The sequence below is a fragment of the Orbicella franksi genome, unplaced genomic scaffold, assembly GCF_964199315.1.
Source record: "Orbicella franksi unplaced genomic scaffold, jaOrbFran1.1 SCAFFOLD_36, whole genome shotgun sequence".
In the NCBI taxonomy this organism is placed as follows: Eukaryota; Metazoa; Cnidaria; class Anthozoa; order Scleractinia; family Merulinidae; genus Orbicella; species Orbicella franksi.
In genome coordinates, this window is record NW_027670382.1 from 115,643 (window position 1) to 134,881 (window position 19,239).

At 41.0% G+C, this 19,239-nt stretch overlaps 1 protein-coding gene and 1 long non-coding RNA gene across 2 annotated transcripts; both read left to right on the forward strand.

Moving 5' to 3' along the window:
• The first annotated feature begins 1,527 nt into the window (after positions 1–1,527).
• LOC145471214 (uncharacterized) lies at positions 1,528–12,180 on the forward strand. Its single transcript, XR_014042771.1, has 6 exons — positions 1,528–1,820; positions 4,945–5,016; positions 9,053–9,161; positions 9,978–10,049; positions 11,412–11,499; positions 12,040–12,180. It is a non-coding gene; the product is annotated as an uncharacterized LOC145471214 (long non-coding RNA).
• A 3,377-nt stretch (positions 12,181–15,557) lies between these two features.
• On the forward strand, positions 15,558–17,818 carry LOC145471216 (uncharacterized). Its single transcript, XM_081454832.1, has one exon. The coding sequence runs from the start codon at positions 15,785–15,787 to the stop codon at positions 17,804–17,806; it is 2,022 nt and encodes a 673-aa protein (XP_081310958.1). The 5' UTR covers positions 15,558–15,784; the 3' UTR covers positions 17,807–17,818.
• The last annotated feature ends 1,421 nt before the right edge of the window (positions 17,819–19,239 follow it).

Below are 19,239 nucleotides of genomic sequence, written 5' to 3' on the forward strand. Positions count from 1 at the left end.
TATCAAGTTGTAAGCGCGGGATAACATTGAACCGATGGCAAGCGCCGGAACAAGGCGGAATCGACTGCAAGCGCGGGAAAACGTGTTACCAGTCACCGATGCTAAGCGCGCGAAAACTTGTTATCAGTCACTGATGGTAAGCGCGGGAAAACTTGTTATCAGTCACTGATAGTAGGCGCGGGAAAACGTAAGAGGTAATAAATCTAGAACGGAGCAAATCCGGTGACGTTTGATTAGAACCACACGTTGCATTAGGAACAAGTCATTTCTCGTCTGTTTTGTGTTATTCTGTTGCGACTAAGTAATTTTTAAGTTGATGGGTAGATTGAAGTGGCTGTAATATAACGAAAAATAGTATTGCCTTTTTATACCAGATAGGAACAAAGTTTAGAAATATATTTTATAAAAATGAAGTGAGTGTACGATTAAAAACCGTGACACGAAAAGGTGTTTGGTTTGTTTAGATCTTTTTGTCAATATCTTAAATACGTGATATATTTCCCTAAATATTTTGCCTCTGAAGTTCTGCCTTTTAGCCCTTCTCTGTGTTTCGTTTTGTGTTTCGTTTTGTGTTCCATTTATACAGTTCGTCTTCTTTTCCTTTAGGTATTCCGTTTAGCGTTTTTCTGCTGTGCCTCCTTGTCTTTTCTGTGCGTTCCTTGGGTTTGCCTCACCAGGGCCGTAGCCAAAACAAAAAATTATGACTGAGGCAAAGTCCATGGTTTAATTCTTTTCCTTGGCATTTACCAGTGTTTCAATTTCCCCTTTCAACAGAGAAACAAAAAAAACGAGAAAAAAAAATGACTGAGGCAAGTGCCTTGGTTTGCCTCATACTGACTAGTCTACGGAACTGCTTACATCGCCCTTCCGTTTAACAAGAGGTTCCCCGATCGAGGATAGTCTAAGTTACATTGTACTGCATTCCTTAAAACCAGAGAGCTTTCAGTTTGTTGTCACCTGTGGAAACTGATTGTTTAAGAGCTGGCTCGAAGTTCGTCAAAAATACTCCGCCACGCGTAGTATTTTCAACTCTCTCCTTGGTGTTTTGAAATGTGGTCAAGCACGGTCTTTCTTGCTTGATAGTATTCCATCACGTTCAAGAATTCAACTAGCGGAGAAGTTTTACTTAGCTCTCAGCCACTGGAAACAAGTTCTGACTGGTCCTTCCGTTCAGTGTCGTTATGAAACACCAACACCTGCGACAAGAATTTACTTCAAGCAAACCTTGCAAGTACGTGCTTCGGAGAAGATGGTTTTGACGTCTTGCCAAAGCATGAACTGTACTCAAAACCAATGTGTTTTGTGCAGCGGTAACTTGGTCTTTTTCTTGTTCAAACGTCCTCTGTGAATCTTGATCCTCTCTTGAGCCAATCAAATCGTCTCCAAAGCGAGTTTCCCCGTGGCCAAACCCCTGTAGGCTAAGACTAGGGGCGAAAATATCACGTGACACAAACACGACATTATGGCCGAGTGAGTGTGGAGTCGAGATAACAAAGATGGCGGAAGACACGTGCAAGAGGGAACAAACCTTTTTGAGTGTAATACTCTAGTAAACTAAACAGGCTTTTTCCCGGGGCTGTTACACACAAGAAAATGTAAACCTCTCGTTGAGAAATAACCGAAATGTTGAAGGCTTGTACGTGGAAAGACTGGACACAGAGAGGACATCAAGCGAGATAACTTGGCTGAACGAAGTTAAACAAAACTACAAGCCAAGATTGGATCAGATGAAGAGCAGAACATCACCAGATAAAGATAAGATAAGGAGTAAATGAATGGTAGTACAGGACGACAACTGAATATCTGGCACCATAGAGCAGGTATGTTTATTAATGATTTTCATGAAGTAATTAGCATGAATAATCAGTCTCTCCACTGTCAAAGTATACATGTGTAAAAAAACATTTGAAAATTACCAGTCAGTGTAAAATGAAGACTGCAGACTGCAGACCAGGAGGGGTAAAATGTGTGGTTCCAGAAAATAACCATCCTCCACCCCCCCTCCTTAGAGGGTTTTTTTCCAGATAGACCCCTCACCCCCAGGATTTTCTGTTTTGAAGGGGCTTCACGGTACTCCACCCACCCCCTAGAATTTTGGTGTTTTGTGGTTTTACGCTTTGGGCCCCACAGCTGTTGGGAGTTCCATATCCACAAATAACAAGACGCGAGTCATTTATTTTGATCTCTTAGGCACTGTCACAAAATTTAGCCACAGCTGTTCATGGTAAAGATCAAGGTTGTGAGATATATTTTTCCTAGAAATGACCGTGGAAAATACTAGACGCCCTTACAGACCTGTCCCTTTATGTCACGCTGAAGTGTTTGAACTACTGGTAACAACTTACTTAGAAAGGATGGCATACATGTAACAGCAAACCTTTTCTTCGTTCAATTGAAAGAAGTTTTCAATCACGAATCAAGGAAAGTACTCAACATTTTTAAAGGAGAGCTTAAAAGCTCTTTCAAATAAACCAGTCTAAGTTTTAATTTATGCATAGTTTAAAGAACATAAACTTTGAACGGTACATGTACACTGTACCTCGATATTACCCACATTCAGGCTTTTCGTCAAGATTTAAAAAGTGGGTGTCCCAAAAGTGCTATAGGGCCTGCTCAAATGAACAATCTATAAGGCAACATGTGAAAAATAAAGCGATTTTCTTTAATAAGAGGCCATCCACAGGATGCCTGGACACCCATCTTGCTAAAAGCCTGCCCATATTAATAACCATGAGATTTCTGTATGTTGCAGGTGTAAAATTCAAGACAAGTTTTTGTCCAAAATTGTGAACAGTGCTGTTGATCTAGCATTTTTAAGGGATCAAGACTTCAGTATTTGCCAAATATCTCTTAAATTTGTCTTTCGGCAAAGGACTACATCAATAAAGTAATACGCTTTGTTTTTATAATTTGTAAATGATAGTACATTCATTTTACGCCTTATTATTATTTTTTAACTTGTCATATGTGTCATGCGTGAAACACATTAACCATGTTTTCCAGTTCAGTCGTAACTAACAATGGAATGAAATCTTTGCTATGGCTCCAGCAATCATAGCCATCATGCTCAGCTCTGGCACCTTCAAGGTGTCCAGCTCATATTTTTTCCTACTTTTTTGAGCAGATGAATTCCTATTTTCTCCTATTTTTAAAAATGAAACCTCCTATTTTTCCTATTTTTTTTTTTTTTTTGGCTAATTAAGCATCATGTCTTGCAAAATTGAAAATGGATTAATAGCTTCTGGTGTTTCATAGGCTCGGATGTGGATTTAGCATAAAGCAATGTCATGACTTGGATGTTCTAAATTAGCAAAAATATTAGGGACAGTAACTATTTCTTTGTTCTCTGTTCCTTACTGGATTTCTGTTCATCGCTCTGATTTACTGGTTCCATATTTCTCAATGATTTTCTTTGTTACATATTGTATCGACATGTAGCTGTATCAATATGGTTCATGTGATTATGTTGAAGTCAACAGATAATATTCTGTATAAACCCATTGAAAATACGTTAATTATCCAATAATGGAAGTATAAAGCTGGATTAGTTGGTCTAAGACATTTACTTGCTACTCAGGGTTTCATGCTTCTTCAGAAGCAATCATCAGGCAACTGCTAGGAAAAATGGTTACAGGGAAAGATATTTGAAAAAAAAAACAGAACAATATGTAAAAAGGGTGGTACGTGGCGCATCAAGTGAGATGCTATGGCTAATAAGGTGATGATATTTTTCAGCAAAAAATTCCTAGAATGTCTACAGCAAGATATCGACTCATTTCTGTTGTTTGGGGTTGACACTTTGGGTTTACATAAAATGAAATATTTCTCCCACAAACTCAAATTACATTTCTTTATAGTGTTCGAATAAGATCTGCTCTCCTTCATCTTAGGCCATTTAATGTTGTACTCAACGTTCTGGTCCTTCAGGCTCCATATAATGCTCACTAAGCTCAGTTGCACTTCTCTATGTTTCGTTTCGAAATGAGCATCATATATGATTTCTATATCTTAGTCATTAAGTCTGATGTGTCTCTAGTTAAACTATTGAGCACTCTAATAGCTGATGAGGATTTCAACCTGCTATTTGGTTAATTATCCAATGTATGTCCTCATGCTGAACTCTTGCTCACTTGTGTGATCATATTTGAACCTGGAAGATGCTCATGTGAGGAAGTTGATGTTCATCAAATAAAAGAAAACCAAATTAAGGGTGAACTGTCTTGTTAAAGTCAAATTAAGGGTGAGCTGTTGTTTTATGTCAAGTCAAGAGGGAAGTGTCGTTTTAAAACTTCTCTTAGGATTTGTGTTTGCTATTGTGTGCTGGGTTGATGTTGAAGTTTTGAAAAGACAGCGTAGTTTCTGAACAAGGTGAAGCCTGAGTAGTTCAGTTACAGATAAAATCAGGGAATTTGGATTGATGAATTCAGTGTAGTATCACTAGTCTTGTTTCTAGGAAAACATGATATTCAAATGTCAATTTCACAACTGATTGCCGATTGCTCTTCAATTGATTTAGATTTATAATATAATGTTATGCAAACTGATGTTGTTATCACAATGAGAGCGACGAAGAAGAATAACTTTAAAATTCAAAATGCTTACATTATCACACTGTATGTACAAATGTATATCACTGTCAATGAACTAAAGCGTAGGGAGGTTATCTTTGTCCATCAATTATGATTCTCCTATTCTTTTCCTAATTTTTTGAAGGAAAGTTCCTATTTTTTCGTATTTTTTCAATTGCAGTTTCCTATTTTCCTATTTTTCTGAACAACTATGCTGCTGGACACCCTGCACCTTTCTCAAGCTCATCAATTTGTGATGCATTTAACAGTGGATTTAACATGTTAAGCCTATATGGTAGATGTATACACTTATTCCATTGAGGTAATTTAATATTATCTAGCTTATAAATATCTTTCACTTGTTTCCTTCCATCAGGAGAAAAGAGTCCAAGTGATAATGTTCTCCCTGATCATGACCAGATACCAAGAAACACAGAATTGTTTTCAGGTATTAAGTATTTGCCCAACTTTATTCTGTATATCACAAAAACTACATTACTGCAGCCTTTAAATTAATAATTAAATATTGTGAAGTTGTCAACCCAGAATGGCTATGGTCGGGCTCTGTGACTATTAATTAACTGACTTAGAAAATTTCATTCCTTCATTTCTGACAGAGGCTATTTCATTAATATTATTGTTTACTACATGTAGTTAAAGTTATTCAATAGATTAGGGGGCAATGAAAATTAGATTTATCCATCAATATAAGACAATTTTTTTAAAAAGTTAAATAAGGGACACACAAATATGGATATGGTCAGTTCCACCAAAAAGTTTATCAGTTTCTTGATCTACAGTAGTGCAACGTAAAATTGATTTGCACAGGAGATGGGTGTAAAAACTGCCCCACAAGGGAGCTGGTTCCACCCAAAAATATCTTTCTGTGTTTCTTGAACTGTGAAGAATAGACTGGTCCTTCATCCAAATTGCAAGCGCAAGATTAGAAAACACCTGTTGAGGAACAATTGGACTGTCTTCATGCAGTGAATGGATCTTGAGCTTTGTACAGGAGATGGGAGTAAGAACTGGCACACACCGGAGGTAGTTCCACCAAAAATCTCTTCCTGAGTTTCTTGATCTGTGAAGCGTAGACTGGTCCTTCATCCACATTGCCAGCACAAGATAAAAAAAAGACTTGTTTAGGAACAATTGGACTTTCTTCATGTGCTGAATAGATCTTGAGCTTTGTACAGGAGATGGGTGTATTAGAAATGGCCCACAAGGGAGCTAGTTCCACTAAAAATCTCTTTCTGAGTTTCTTGATCTGTGAAGCATAGCATGGTCCCACATCTAAATTGCCGGTACAAGATAAAAAAAATTGTTAAGGAACAATTGGACTTTCTTCATGCGCTGAATGGCTCTTGAGCTTTGTACAGGAGATGGGTGTAAGAACTGGACCACAAGGGAGCTCTTTCCACCAAAAATCTCTTCCTGGGTTTCTTGATCTGTGAAGCATAGACTAGTCCTTCATCCACATTGCAAGCACAAGATTAAAAAAACACCTGTTTAGGACCAATTTGACTGTGTTCATGCACTAAACGGATCTTGAGCTTTGTACAGGAGATGGGTGTAAGAACTGGCCCACAAGGGAGCTGGTTCCACCAAAAAACCTCTCTCTGAGTTTCTTAATCTGTGAAGCATAGACTGGTCCTTCATCCACATTGCAAGCACAAGATTAGGACCAATTTGACTGTGTTCATGCACTGAATGGATCTTGAGCTTTGTACAGGAGATGGGTGTAAGAACTGGCCCACAAGGGAGCTGGTTCCACCAAAAATCTCTTCCAGAGTTTCTTGATCTGTGAAGCATAGACTGGTGCCACATCCAAATTGCAAGCACAAGATAAAAAAAAAAGACTTGTTTAGGAACAATTGGACTGTCTGGATGCGCTGAATGGATCTTGAGCTTTGTACAGGAGATGGGTGTAAGAACTGGACCACAAGGGAGCTGGTTCCACCAAAATTTCTTTCTGAGTTTCTTGATCTGTGAAGCATAGACAGGTCCCATATCCAAATTGCCAGCACAAGATAAAAAAAAATTGTTTAGGAACAATTGGACTTTCTGCATGCGCTGAATGAATCTTGAGCTTTGTACAGGAGATGGGTGTAAGAACTGGACCACAAGGGAGCTGGTTCCACCAATAATCTCTTCCTGAGTTTCTTGATCTGTGAAGCATAGACTGGTCCATCATCCAAATTGCAAGCACAAGATTAGAAAATGCCTGTTTAGGAACAATTGGACTGTCTTCATGCACTGAATGGATCTTGAGCTTTGTACAGGAGATGGGTGTAAGAACTGGCCCACCAGGGAGCTGGTTCCACCAAAAATCTCTTCCTGAGTTTCTTGATCTGTGAAGCATAGACTGGTGCCACATCCAAATTGCCAGCACAAGATAAAAAAAAGACTTGTTTAGGAACAATTGGACTTTCTTCATTTGCTGAATAGATCTTGAGCTTTGTACAGGAGATGGGTGTAAGAACTGGCCCACAAGGGAGCTGGTTCCACCAAAAATCTCTTTCTGAGTTTCTTGATCTGTGAAGCATAGACTGGTCCCATATCCAAATTGCCAGGACAAGATAAAAAAAAAACTTGTTTAGGAACAATTGAACTTTCTGCATGTGCTGAATGGATCTCAAGCTTTGTACAGGAGATGGGTGTAAGAACTGGCCCACAAGGGAGCTGGTTCCACCAAAAAACCTCTCTCTGAGTTTCTTGATCTGTGAAGCATAGACTGGTCCTACAAACAAATTGTCAGTACAAGACAAAATTGATCTTGAACTCCACACGAGATTGGTGTAAGAACTGACCTGTATAGGAGTTGATTTCATGGTGCCTTTGTCTGGTGCCTTTGTTTCCCTGTCTGTAAAAGAAACTGATACTACAAAAGAACAGTTCAAAAATGTCTAATAGACTTGCTCTGATTTGAATTTCAACTTTTTGCATTATTGAAACTGATCTTGAGAAAGTTTTAGTTTTTAGTTAACTTACCTATTTATTTTTTTTCTGACTTCAGTTTTACAACCCAGGTAAAATTTGAAAACTTATGTGACTACTCAGTTCACTTAGTATAATTATGTACTATTTTGAGTAGGATTTTGCCAAGTATTAAATCAATTTTATTCACTGTTTTGATTACTTATTATATATTTTCTGGCAAATAAATGGCTGGTGTTGACTTGCAAGCTGAGAAGAAAATTACTAATTAAATAATGATTAGAATTTATGATAATTTATTATCATTAATATTAACAATTAAATTTTATTGATTAATTAATAGGCTTCGAATAAAATGTTTAACCTCCACAGGATTTTAAGACCAAAGGTATTCAACCTTACAACCAAGGATGTTGAACATGACAATCTTTCATTCGTTTCACCAGAATACAGGTAGTCTCATTTGGAAACTTCAGATTGTCTTGAAATAGGTCTGCTAGGCGTACAAATGGAACTGGTCTTAATCACTTGCGCTTTACCCACATTCGGTTTGGTTATAATTCAATCAATCATTTTTCATTTCTTAATGTGCATTTTACAGTTGGACTGGCCCACGGATAGCTAGCGCTAGTCTAGGCAGGCCAGTCTATCAATAGTTACAAATGTTTTATTATTATTATTATTGTCATCATCATTATTATTATTATTATTATTATTATCGTCCTCACGTAATGCTTGCTTATTATTATTATTATTAAATAGAAAAATAGAAAGTTAGGAAATAGTGAATAAAATAAAAAAAGAAAAAGCGGGGAAAGAATGAGAAAAGAAGTGAGGGGTTGTTAGAGATCCAAATTTGGGGTTACCATTCATTGAAATTGTAATCTGTCCTGTGGATCTACACACAATGTTCTGTTTTGGATGCAACTGTGCAAGAAATTTTACTATGCTCGTAAAAGGCATTACAAAAAACAAAGAATCAGTTGGGGTATCTGCAAAACGATTGGCTACACTATTCAATCAGAATGCATTGTATACCTGACAGCCAATCATCGAGTCAGATAACTAAAAAATACAGCTATTCGATCATAGCACACATCATACTGTATATTTCAAATGTTATATATTTTTCTTTTTGTACAATTCTATCTTGGGACAATAAATTTATGAACCCAGCTTGTGAAGAACATGACGTGTGTGTAAATCATGGCACAGACAATTATATATTTGTAATTGTCTACTGAATTTAAGGCAAATTTTATTTAGTGACTTTCAGAAAAGTCAACGTGGCATTGATTATTAGTTCACGCTTCAGAACTGTTTATTTAAAATCAGTTTATTGTAGTCAGTTAAATTGCTGTAGTGCAACACAAACAATTATCATAGTAGATGTGTTTACGTTAAACAATTTGCATCTTATTTGTGTTTGTTCTTGGTCTTTTATTATAAGACGACAACTAGTACAAAATTTGATAGGGAAGTGGAGTAAAGGTAAAACATTTTTTGTTTTTGACACTTAAATAAAGGTTCTTATCTTTTTCCTTTAGGTATCAACGGTGGCTGGTTTCAAATGTTCAAGGTGACTTTCCGAAGCATCTTTTACACTGTTGACAAAGTTCCTCTCACATTTTTTGTTAACATGAGAGACAAACTCAAGTAAGTTATGTTGCTAACATTTACTGTGGATTTGATTATTTGATCAGCTATGCTGAATGTTACCTCAGTCAGCGCGTTTAACTAACCCAAGTTTACCGGATTTAAAATCTGTGACAAAATTCTGCAGCCAGAATCAGTTAATGGGACGAAAACAGTCACCTGCTTGCTGTTTTAATGGGAAAAAATCTCGGTAAATAATTAAGAGAGATTTCAGACTAATTATCAATGCAGGTTTGAGTCCGATTTCGAGATATGATGTCACATCAGGGTAGCAAGAGATCTACTCCTTGAAAAATGTGTCACTCAGCCAAAGTTGTCTGGCAAACCCAGGGGTCTCTCCCTTATAAGCCTAACCCTATGCCAGAAACGGGTTGTTACCTGTACAGTGTAGGTTTTATGATCGAAACTGCACGCACATCTAAAAGAAAATAAAATACTTGCACAATGGTCGTAAGAAAATTGTTTGGTTGATTGTCTTCTTTGCATTATCCGAAGATGCTGTAAATTGTCTTGTTACCAATCTTATGCTATTAGAATGATATTTTTGTTGGCGAGAAATTTTGTTAGAGAGAAATGCAGAGAGATGGGTGTGGGTTGGGTTCTCCAAGTATATTTTTTTCTCTGGCCCCTGTGTTTCTGTGTCCTTAGTATAGTGTGGTTTTCACATCAAAACAGTTCAAAATAGAAACTTGCCTGGTTTTGAAGTTAGACTGTCTACATCAGCATGATACAAATTGATTGAATTGAGCTAGCGTTAGTACCAACCCGCCAAATGAAAAGGAAACACTGTTCAAATAATGTTCTTACCCTCCACAGGTTTAAAAACCAAAGGTGTTCAACTTAACAAAGATGTTGAACGTGATAATAATTGGTTTCGCTAGAATACAGGTGAGCCCCCTTAGATATCTTAAATAGCTACGAATAGGTCCAATATGCGTATTTGTGGTTCTACTGTACGTTCATTATACTTCAACGGTGTTTGGTTTGGTTGTGACAGCGATCGAGATCCGATTTAGTCAGTGTTGGTTGAAATTGCAATTTAGTTTGAGAATTTTCAAAATAACATGCCAATGCTACTGTGTAGACCGGAGTACAGTGTTCTGTTTTAGAACCTCAGAACCATATGTAACGTGTGGCTGGCGGGATTCGCGCGCGAGTGATTTTTGGCGGCGGAACCGCCATTTTATTGATTTTGTAGGAAGCGTGCATGAACCAACCTTGAAAGCTTTTTTGAGATTTTTTATTTAACTTTACCTCTGCATAATTCAAGTTGCAAAACGGCAGAGAAATTTCACTACTAAGAATAACGAAACCGGTCATTGCGACATTGCGACATTGGCTGAACTTTACTGCGTATTTAGTGTAAGAATATCGAATACATCGAGCTATAAAAGTTTTGGAACCATGAAGCAAGTTCGTTTGGCCAGGAGAAGTCATATTGGCGTCCTTTTCCATCCGTGTAAAAAGTATCGGTTTTTTAATGGTCGAACGCAAATCACACATTACGATAAATTCTTTGCTCTTTTTCCTCCAATGTAAGCGATCGGTAAAAAATTGATTTCTTAAAAATTGGCACACGAGGAAGGTTTGGTCAATTAATTTCTGGTTTTAAAAAGGAAAAAAAGTACTATTGTGCGCCAGGACCGGGAGTCGAACTCTCGACTCTGTCTAGTCCCGGAGCGAGAGGCGCGCACCTGACCACTGCGCCAACTCGACTTGACATAACTTCGCGCGGAAAACTTGACTACATAAACATACGAGTGGCGCGCACTAATAGTCAGCGTGACGTACCTAAACAGCGCACACAATGTAATACTTTGGTGGTTAATTGTTTCTGTTTTGTTTTGGGGGGAAATTTTGTCTCGCTAGAGATACAAACGTAAAATTTATGATCCTCAGCTTTGAAGTATTAAAACGTGGAACAAGCAAATAATTATAAATTTGTCATGTTTACAGTTATCGCAGCGTTCTGGGATAGTTATATCCAATTTTCGTAATCACTGTTGGTCGTTAAAAAAGGTTAAAGGGGAGCTGATTATTTGCGCTTTGGAAAATATATGTATATATATTTTAAAAAATAGCTTATTGCCTTGTGAAAAAAAAGCGTGATGTGTTTATCGCAGAACGGAAGAACGGCACAATTTGCATCTTATTTGCGTTTATTCTTGCCTTTTATTTTAATTTATACGGAAAGTTAACAGTGACAGTCGGATAAGAGTAACTTCTTTTAACTACTTTTTGTTTCCTCAGCGAGCAGCTTCAAAGTTTGAGAAGATGGCTTTCAAGGACATCATGCACGCAATCGAAAGAATCCTGTGAACGCGATGGGCAAACTCTGGTAAGTCGTATTGTTTATATATTTTCTATACGTAATCTTATCTCGTTCATATCAAGGCATTCAACAAAAAAAGTTTACGAGTGTGTAAGGAATTTTAGGTACAGAACTAGACAGGTTTTAAACGGTTGAAACCTTTTGTTGCATATTTGGCCTTTAACTTGATTAGACGTCAACAGTACCTTTCAAACGTGAATCGCTACGATAGATTTTGAATCGTGCCGGTTTAGGGACAGCTACATGCAGATTTACATGTGAAAGAAACTATTCTTTCTGAGAAATCGCGCAATGAGTATGGAAGTTCAAGTGAAAAAACGTGTCTCGCTACAGTCGGTTTTGATTGTGCCGGTTTTGGTACATCAAGTACAAGTACATCTAAAATTCGGAGGTATTGTTTTAAGTGTAAGTCATAGAAGGTATTGTGTAAGTCTAAGTAGCTTCTAACTAAGTTGTTACGATCATGTTATTTTGGAATAATATTCTAAGTCTCTTAATTGGTGGGAAATATTTGTAAGTTTTAAGTCACGTTCTCTTTTATTTCAGATGCCTTTGAAATGGTCAATGTGGGGAAAGGCGAAAGAAAAAAGTCAACCTTGGAGATGCCCTGAAAAAGATGAGTACCAGGCAGGAAAATTTTCAACCTTGGAAGGAAAGCAAAAATTGATGTGGAACACCGACACCTCCCCGCCAGCCACCACTAACTAGCATTTCTTTTACACTTATAGCGAGAGTTTAGAGCTCTCGTCCTTGTGGTACAACTTTGCACGTACGCATGCGCGTTTGGTATCATATTTTATAGTAAAATTTTTTCTAAGTCTTTTGGCGGGAAACGTTTGTATATGTAAAGTCAGATGCCTTGAAAATGACCAGTTTTAAGAAGTGGCCAAAGAAAAATTGTCAACCTTGGAAAGAAAGCAAAAATTGATGTGGAACACCACCACCTCCCCACCACCACCACTAACTAGCATTTCTTTTATACTTATAGCGAGAGTTTCGTCCACCCATCCTTGTGGTACAGTATCCTCTAATACGCATGCGTACTAGGGAGTGTCTCACGTACAAGAAACCTGATATACTGTACGTCGTGACTGTAAGTAGCCGATACCTTCGTGTTGAATAACCGAAAGTTTAAACCGAAGTTCAAGCTTCGGGTTTCCCGACACGGAGGCATCAGTTACTTGTAAGTCGTGACTGTAACTAACCGATAACTTCGTGTTGGGGAATCCGAAGTTTTTTCGGGTTACCCGACACGAAGTTATTAGTTACCTACAGTCACGACTTACAAGTAACTGATGCCTCCGTGTCGGGAAACCCGAAGTTTGAACTTCGGTTTAAACCGACACGAAGTTATCAGTTACTTACAGTCACGACATACAGTCCATTAGGTTTCTCCTACCTGGGACACTCACCTGGTACGCATGCGTATTAGATGCTAATGTACCACAAGGATGGGTGCACCAAACTCTTGCTATAAGTGTAAAAGAAATGCTAGTTAGTGGTGGTAGCGGGGAGGTGGCGGTGTTCCACATCAATTTTTGCCTTCCTTCCAAGATTGAAAATTTTCTTGTCCGATACTCGTCATTTGTACGGCATCTGCAAAAGAGCCTTGTAAGCATGGTTTTCAGTAAACTGACACAAGTTTGTAAGATGATAAAGTCAATTTATTTTGTAATACTACAACAGACAAAAACCAATAAAGATAAATATTACAGTGCAAATCTTTCGGTACAATAAACAACAGAGTACACGTACACGCTAAGTTCGTAGCTGTTCGTCTCATTACCTCCGCTATATCTAAGTCTGGAGATGTTGAATTACCGGGATATTCACAATATGTGGAACTAGATTATTAACTAATGACCCGCGACTGAGTTATATTACTAAACCTTTGAGAAAAATAAAACAATTACATACCGACAATGTTTCCTTCGACAACTACAAAGTTTACGAATAATTAATAGACGTTGAGAAGATTTAAAAATCCTTTCAACATATAACTACCACTAAGTCTAAATAAACTTAGAAACTTCTATTCCGCGATTTACTGCAAAATTAAGTACGAAAGATTGAACACATATGTAAAGTGGGGGTTCTGGCCGCAAGTGAACGCACACAGTGAAAGCGTAACGCAACTCCTCATCTAAAGATTCGGAGTTGCGTTACGCTTTCACTGTGTGCGTTCACTTGCGGCCAGAACCCCTACTTTACATGTGTGTGTGTATGTGTGTGAGCGCTGCGCCAGAGCCGTGTGAGCTGTGTGTGCGCCAGATCGGCGAGCGCCGCGCCAGAGCCGTGTGAGCTGTGTGCGCCAGAGCCGTGGCTGCGTTTTAGTAAAATTTGGCGAAAAAGCGGGTCCATCGAAGCTGCAACGTCTAATCAATATGCGCGGGTGTGCCCTTCAAAAGTGCGCCAGAAAATTTCCCTATTGGAGAAGTGCACGTTCAGTGCATACTGCGCCGACATGGCTGCCGCAAGATACTCGTCCGATGTTCGGCAAAGGTTCTACGGCCAAATACCGAGGGAGGAAAGAACACCCGAGGTTCACGCATTATACGACGGGTTTCAAATATCCCAAAACAATTTCCAAGAATGGCTCCGTGTGTGGAGAATGGGTGTATCCGAAAGAAACCCAAACAATAAAGATCTTTTGAGGTTCGCAAGAGAAAACAAAGAAAAGATCACCGATTTGGTCGAGCAACAAACCCTAAGGTTAAATAGCGTTAAAGTAAGTTTCGGGTTACAAGTGAAGTTCTCAATAGAAAGAGACGACCAAACGCAATTTATGGAGCATTATTTCAAAGACGATGAACCGCACGTTTTCAAAAAGAACGATGAAGACCTGATAAAACAAAAATTTGAAGAATTCATTGAAAACGCAAAAGGAGAAATAGAACACTGGTCCGAGATGGGATCAGGCTGGGCGGCTGAAGGGATACAGGTCGCGTACGTGAATGTTGCGCGCTACCAGCCACTTCGCGGAGGGACCTATTTGCCACTTCCAGCAAAACTGGCGAAAAAGAAGGCAATAATCAACGTAAAAAACAAAGACAACGAATGTTTGAAGTGGGCACTCAGAGCCGCTTTATTCCCTCCGAAAAACGGGAAAGACCCGCAAAGACCAAGCAAATATCCGGTAAATGACGGTATCAACTACGCAGGAATCGATTTCCCGACGCCGGTAAAACAAATAGAAAAGCTCGAGGCACAAAACCCGAAACTCGCAATAAACGTATTTGGCTGGGAAAACGATTGTGCGATTGTGCACCGGATAAGCCGAAAACAAGCGAACGTGCCGCGGATAAACTTGATGTTAATTGAGAAAGGGGAACTTCAGCATTACTGTTTCGTAAAAAGAGAAAGCGCTTTGCTTTTCGATCAGACAAAGCACAGAGACGCAAAGCACTTTTGCATGCTGTGCTTGACCGGTTTCTCAAGAGCAGACTTGCTGGTGGAACACAAAAAACATTGCAACGGTGTGAACGGCAGGCCGACAAGGATTGTGATGCCGAAAGAGGGGGAAAACACCCTTTCCTTCGAAAACTTCAAAAAACAGATGAAGATGCCCTTCACTATTTACGCGGATTTTGAGGCTCTTGTCAGAAAGATTCATGGCTGTGAGCGTGAGAGAACGCAAGCAAGCTACACAGAGAAGACCGAAAGGCACGAGGCATGCGGCTATTCTTACCTTGTTGTGAGAAGCGATGGTGAAGCGGTAGGTTCCAACACTTACAGGGGTGAAAATGCGGTTGGGGAGTTTTTAGGAGCCATTATGCAGGAGGAAGAGAAAATAAGAGAGAGTTTGGCCACACCAAAGCCGATTGAAATGACGTGGAAGGACTGGGAAGACTTCAAGAAAGCGGCCGATTGCCACGTGTGCAACAAAGCTCTGATAAAAGACGAATTCATGGATTCTTTGCCTGTCTGGAACTTTGAAGAAGAACCGGATGAAGAAGGCGTAAGAGAAAAATGGGTTTACTGGGGGCAAGGCCACAAAAAATGTTTCTACATGGCACAGAAAGAGAAGGAGAAGTGGGGATTTCAAAGGTTGAAAAGGCTTTAAGATGAAAAAGACAAGTTGGAAGCCGGATCACAGGAAAACTGCAAGTACTGTGGAAACCCTTTACTTCAGAAAAACTTCAGAGACGCAGTAAAGGACCATTGCCACATAACGGGAAGGTTCCGCGGAGCCGCGCACAGCGAATGTAACAAAAAGTTGCGAATTAACCCCAAGACGGACCCAATACCAGTCGTATTCCACAACCTGAGGGGCTACGACGCGCACCACTTGATGCAAGCGATGTCGAAGCTGGAGAAAGAGGTGGAATGTGTCGCCAACAACATGGAGAAATACATCACATTCTCGGTCGGTAATCTTCGTTTCATCGACAGCTTGAACTTTTTGCAAGGGAGCCTTGATTCACTTGTAAGAGCAACACCGAAGGAGGCTTTGAAAATAACTTCAACGATTTCGAAAGGCAGCGACCTGCTTTACAAAAAAGGGATCTATCCTTACGAGTACATGGACTCAAGGGAAAGATTCAGCGAGACAAGGCTTCCGGACAAAGAGAAGTTTTACAGCAAGCTGAACGACGAGCACATAACAGACGAAGAGTACGCGCACGCGCAGGCCGTCTGGGGGGCTTTTGGATGCAAAACGCTGGGCGATTACCACGATCTTTACGTGAAAACTGACGTCGCGCTGCTGGCGGATGTGTTTGAGAACTTCCGAAAACTGTGCCTTGATCAGTACGGGCTGGATCCGGCGCACTATTTCACGTCGCCAGGCCTCTCCTGGGACGCGCTCTTGAAAAAGACTGGGGTCGAGCTTGAGCTCTTCACAGACTACGAAAAGCACCTCTTCGTAGAAAGGGGGATGCGGGGTGGAATCTCTATGGTGAGCAACAGGTTCGCCAAGGCAAACAACCCGCAAGTACCGGGCTACGACCCCAGCAAGCCAAAAAAATACCTCCTCTATCTCGACGCAAACAATCTTTACGGATGGGCGATGAGTTTGCCTCTCCCGATAAGAGGCTTCAAGTGGAAAAGCGAGCTGCTCACAGAGGAGGAGATTCTTGGGATGAAAGAAAACGCAAAGAAGGGGTGCATTCTCGAGGTGGATCTCGAATACCCACAAGAACTTCACGAGGAGCACAACAGCTATCCCCTGGCGCCGGAGAAAAAAGCCGTAAAAAAGGAGTGGATGTTGGACTACCAAAAGGGGCTGATGAAAGACCTGGACTTGAAACCCCCGGACAGCAAGAAGCTGCTGCTGACGCTTCAAGACAAAAAGAACTACGTTGTGCATTACAGGAACTTGCAGTTTTATCTGAAGCAGGGAATGAAACTGAAGCATGTGCACAGGGTGCTGGAGTTCGAACAAGAACGCTGGATGGAGCCGTACATCCGGATGAACACACAGTTTAGGAAGAAAGCGAAGAGCGACTTTGAAAAGAACTTTTACAAGCTAATGAACAACTCCGTTTTCGGCAAAACCATGGAAAACCTGCGCAACCGCGTTGACATAAGAATAGTGTGCAGCAACGAGACGGGCAAAATAAGGAAATTGATCGCCAGCCCTTTGTACTCAAGGCATGTTTTATTCTCAAACGACATGGCGGGGATTGACATGCGAAAAAGCAAGCTGCTTCTAAACAAGCCGGTCTACACGGGGATGACGATCCTTGACAACAGCAAGATCCTGATGTACGACTTCTTTTACAACGAGCTAAAAAAGAAGTACGGCTCAAAAGTCGAGCTCTTGTACACGGACATCGACAGCCTTTTGATTATAATCGAAACAGAAGACGTCTACGAAGACATGAAAAACAACATGAACCTTTACGACACGAGCGACTACCCGAATGAGCATCCACTCCACTCAAACAAGAACAAAAAGGTCTTGGGCAAGATGAAAGACGAATGTGCAGGAACTCCCATCGCAGAGTACGTTGGTCTTAGACCGAAAATGTACTCCATCTTGAAGTCGGACGAAAAAAATATCAAAAAAGCGAAGGGTGTGAAAAAGAACGTTGTCAAGAAACAAATAACGCATGAACAGTACAAGGAAACGCTTTTCGGTGGGAAGCAGCAATGGCATGGAATGAATATTCTTCGAAGCGAGGGTCACGAGATCTACGGTATGCATCTTAACAAAATTTCGCTTTCGCCATTTGATTCAAAGCGATGGATTGATGACGATGGTATCCATACAAAAGCTTATGGATACACCTGCATGGATATCTTGTCAACATTAACAGATGACGAACTTAGAGGGTTGGAGGCCGAAGTTTCAAAGTTGCTCTGGGGGTAATTGTGTGTTCGGAGGAACAACCAGCAGCTCTTCGCGCACAAAGCCGCACTTGGGCCCGTTGCGCAGATAGTAGAGAACGGGCTGATCCGGTTTGGAAAAAGACCTTTCAATGCCGAAAACTTTCAAAGACCAGATTGGATCTGTGGCCCTTTTCACACCCCCTTCAAGCTTGCCGGGCTGGTAGAGATAACGAACTTGGACAAGAGAGGGGAGGATTTTTTCGCTTTTTCCAACAGGCCTCGTGTAAGGTGTCGACGGCCTGGCGTAAACAGCTTTTTCTTTGATGGCGACGGCGGGTTTCTTGCCGATAAGGCTTGTGACCTCGTTGTTCAGAGCCGAAACAACTTCAGGAAGTCTTTTCACCCAGGCAGTGGACCGCTTGCCCTCAGGGAGAAGCATCTCTTCGGCGTACTGGTGCCCGAACAAGCGCTCAGCCAGAGTGCGGTTGAAACGTTCGACAATGGCCTGGTCATGGTGAATGTTAACGCGCCCGCGCCGGATAAAGGTTTTGTGCTTGTCCACCTCTTTGGCGACGACACGCATGAATTCGCGTCCGGGGTCAACCTGCACCATTTCGGGCCATTCGAGAGGCGAGCGCTTGTAAATCTTCTGAAAGGCCAGGGCGACCTCATCAGAATTTTTCGAAGTCAGGGGTTCGGCCTCTTTGAAGCGGCTGGCAACATCGACAACGGTCAGTGCGTATTTGAAAACTTTGCGGCCGCGAGGGAGCTTGTCGTGCGGCAGAAAAAGAAGGTCAGCCTGATGGACCCTGTTGGGCGTGGGAACGTCGAATTTCGGCCGAGGAATCCGCTTGGGCGTGGGGAGGTATATCTGCCAGAGCGCTTGCCTGATCAGCCACTTTTTTGCAGCTTCTTCAGGTACCTTGGCAGCCTCGGCCAATTTTTTGATCGCGGCTATGCCTTTCCAGTAGCCCCCGGGGCTGTAGTAAATCTTTGCGAGTTTTGCATCCATATAAGTAAGGCGTAAAAAAGTTTAAAGGAACCGGAAGGCCGCGTAGCCCAGAGCGAGCGCCCCGGCGCCCACGAACGCGAGTTCGCCGTTTTTCTGCTGCTCGCTCGGCTGATAGAAATCTGAGAACTTCGGCTCCTTGGGGGGCATCATCTGTTCGTCAGGATGCGCCTGGTTGTAGAGTTTGAAGGCGTTGTCCGTTTTGGTCATGTTCTGCTTGGCTTGCTCTTTTGTTTGCGTGTTGGTGGCGATCCAGTCGAGAAGCTGTGTTCGGTCGCACGTGTATTTGGCGTAAGCGGCTTGATAATCTTCAAAAGCTTTGTCGTGGTGCTTCTTTTCTTCAAGCACAGCTTGCCGCCCCCGCCGAAAGCCCTCGCCAGATAATTGCCGCCGATAAAAGCCGTGGCGTTCAACACAGCCCCGCCAATCATGATAGCGATGCTCGCCATGGTATATATTATCGG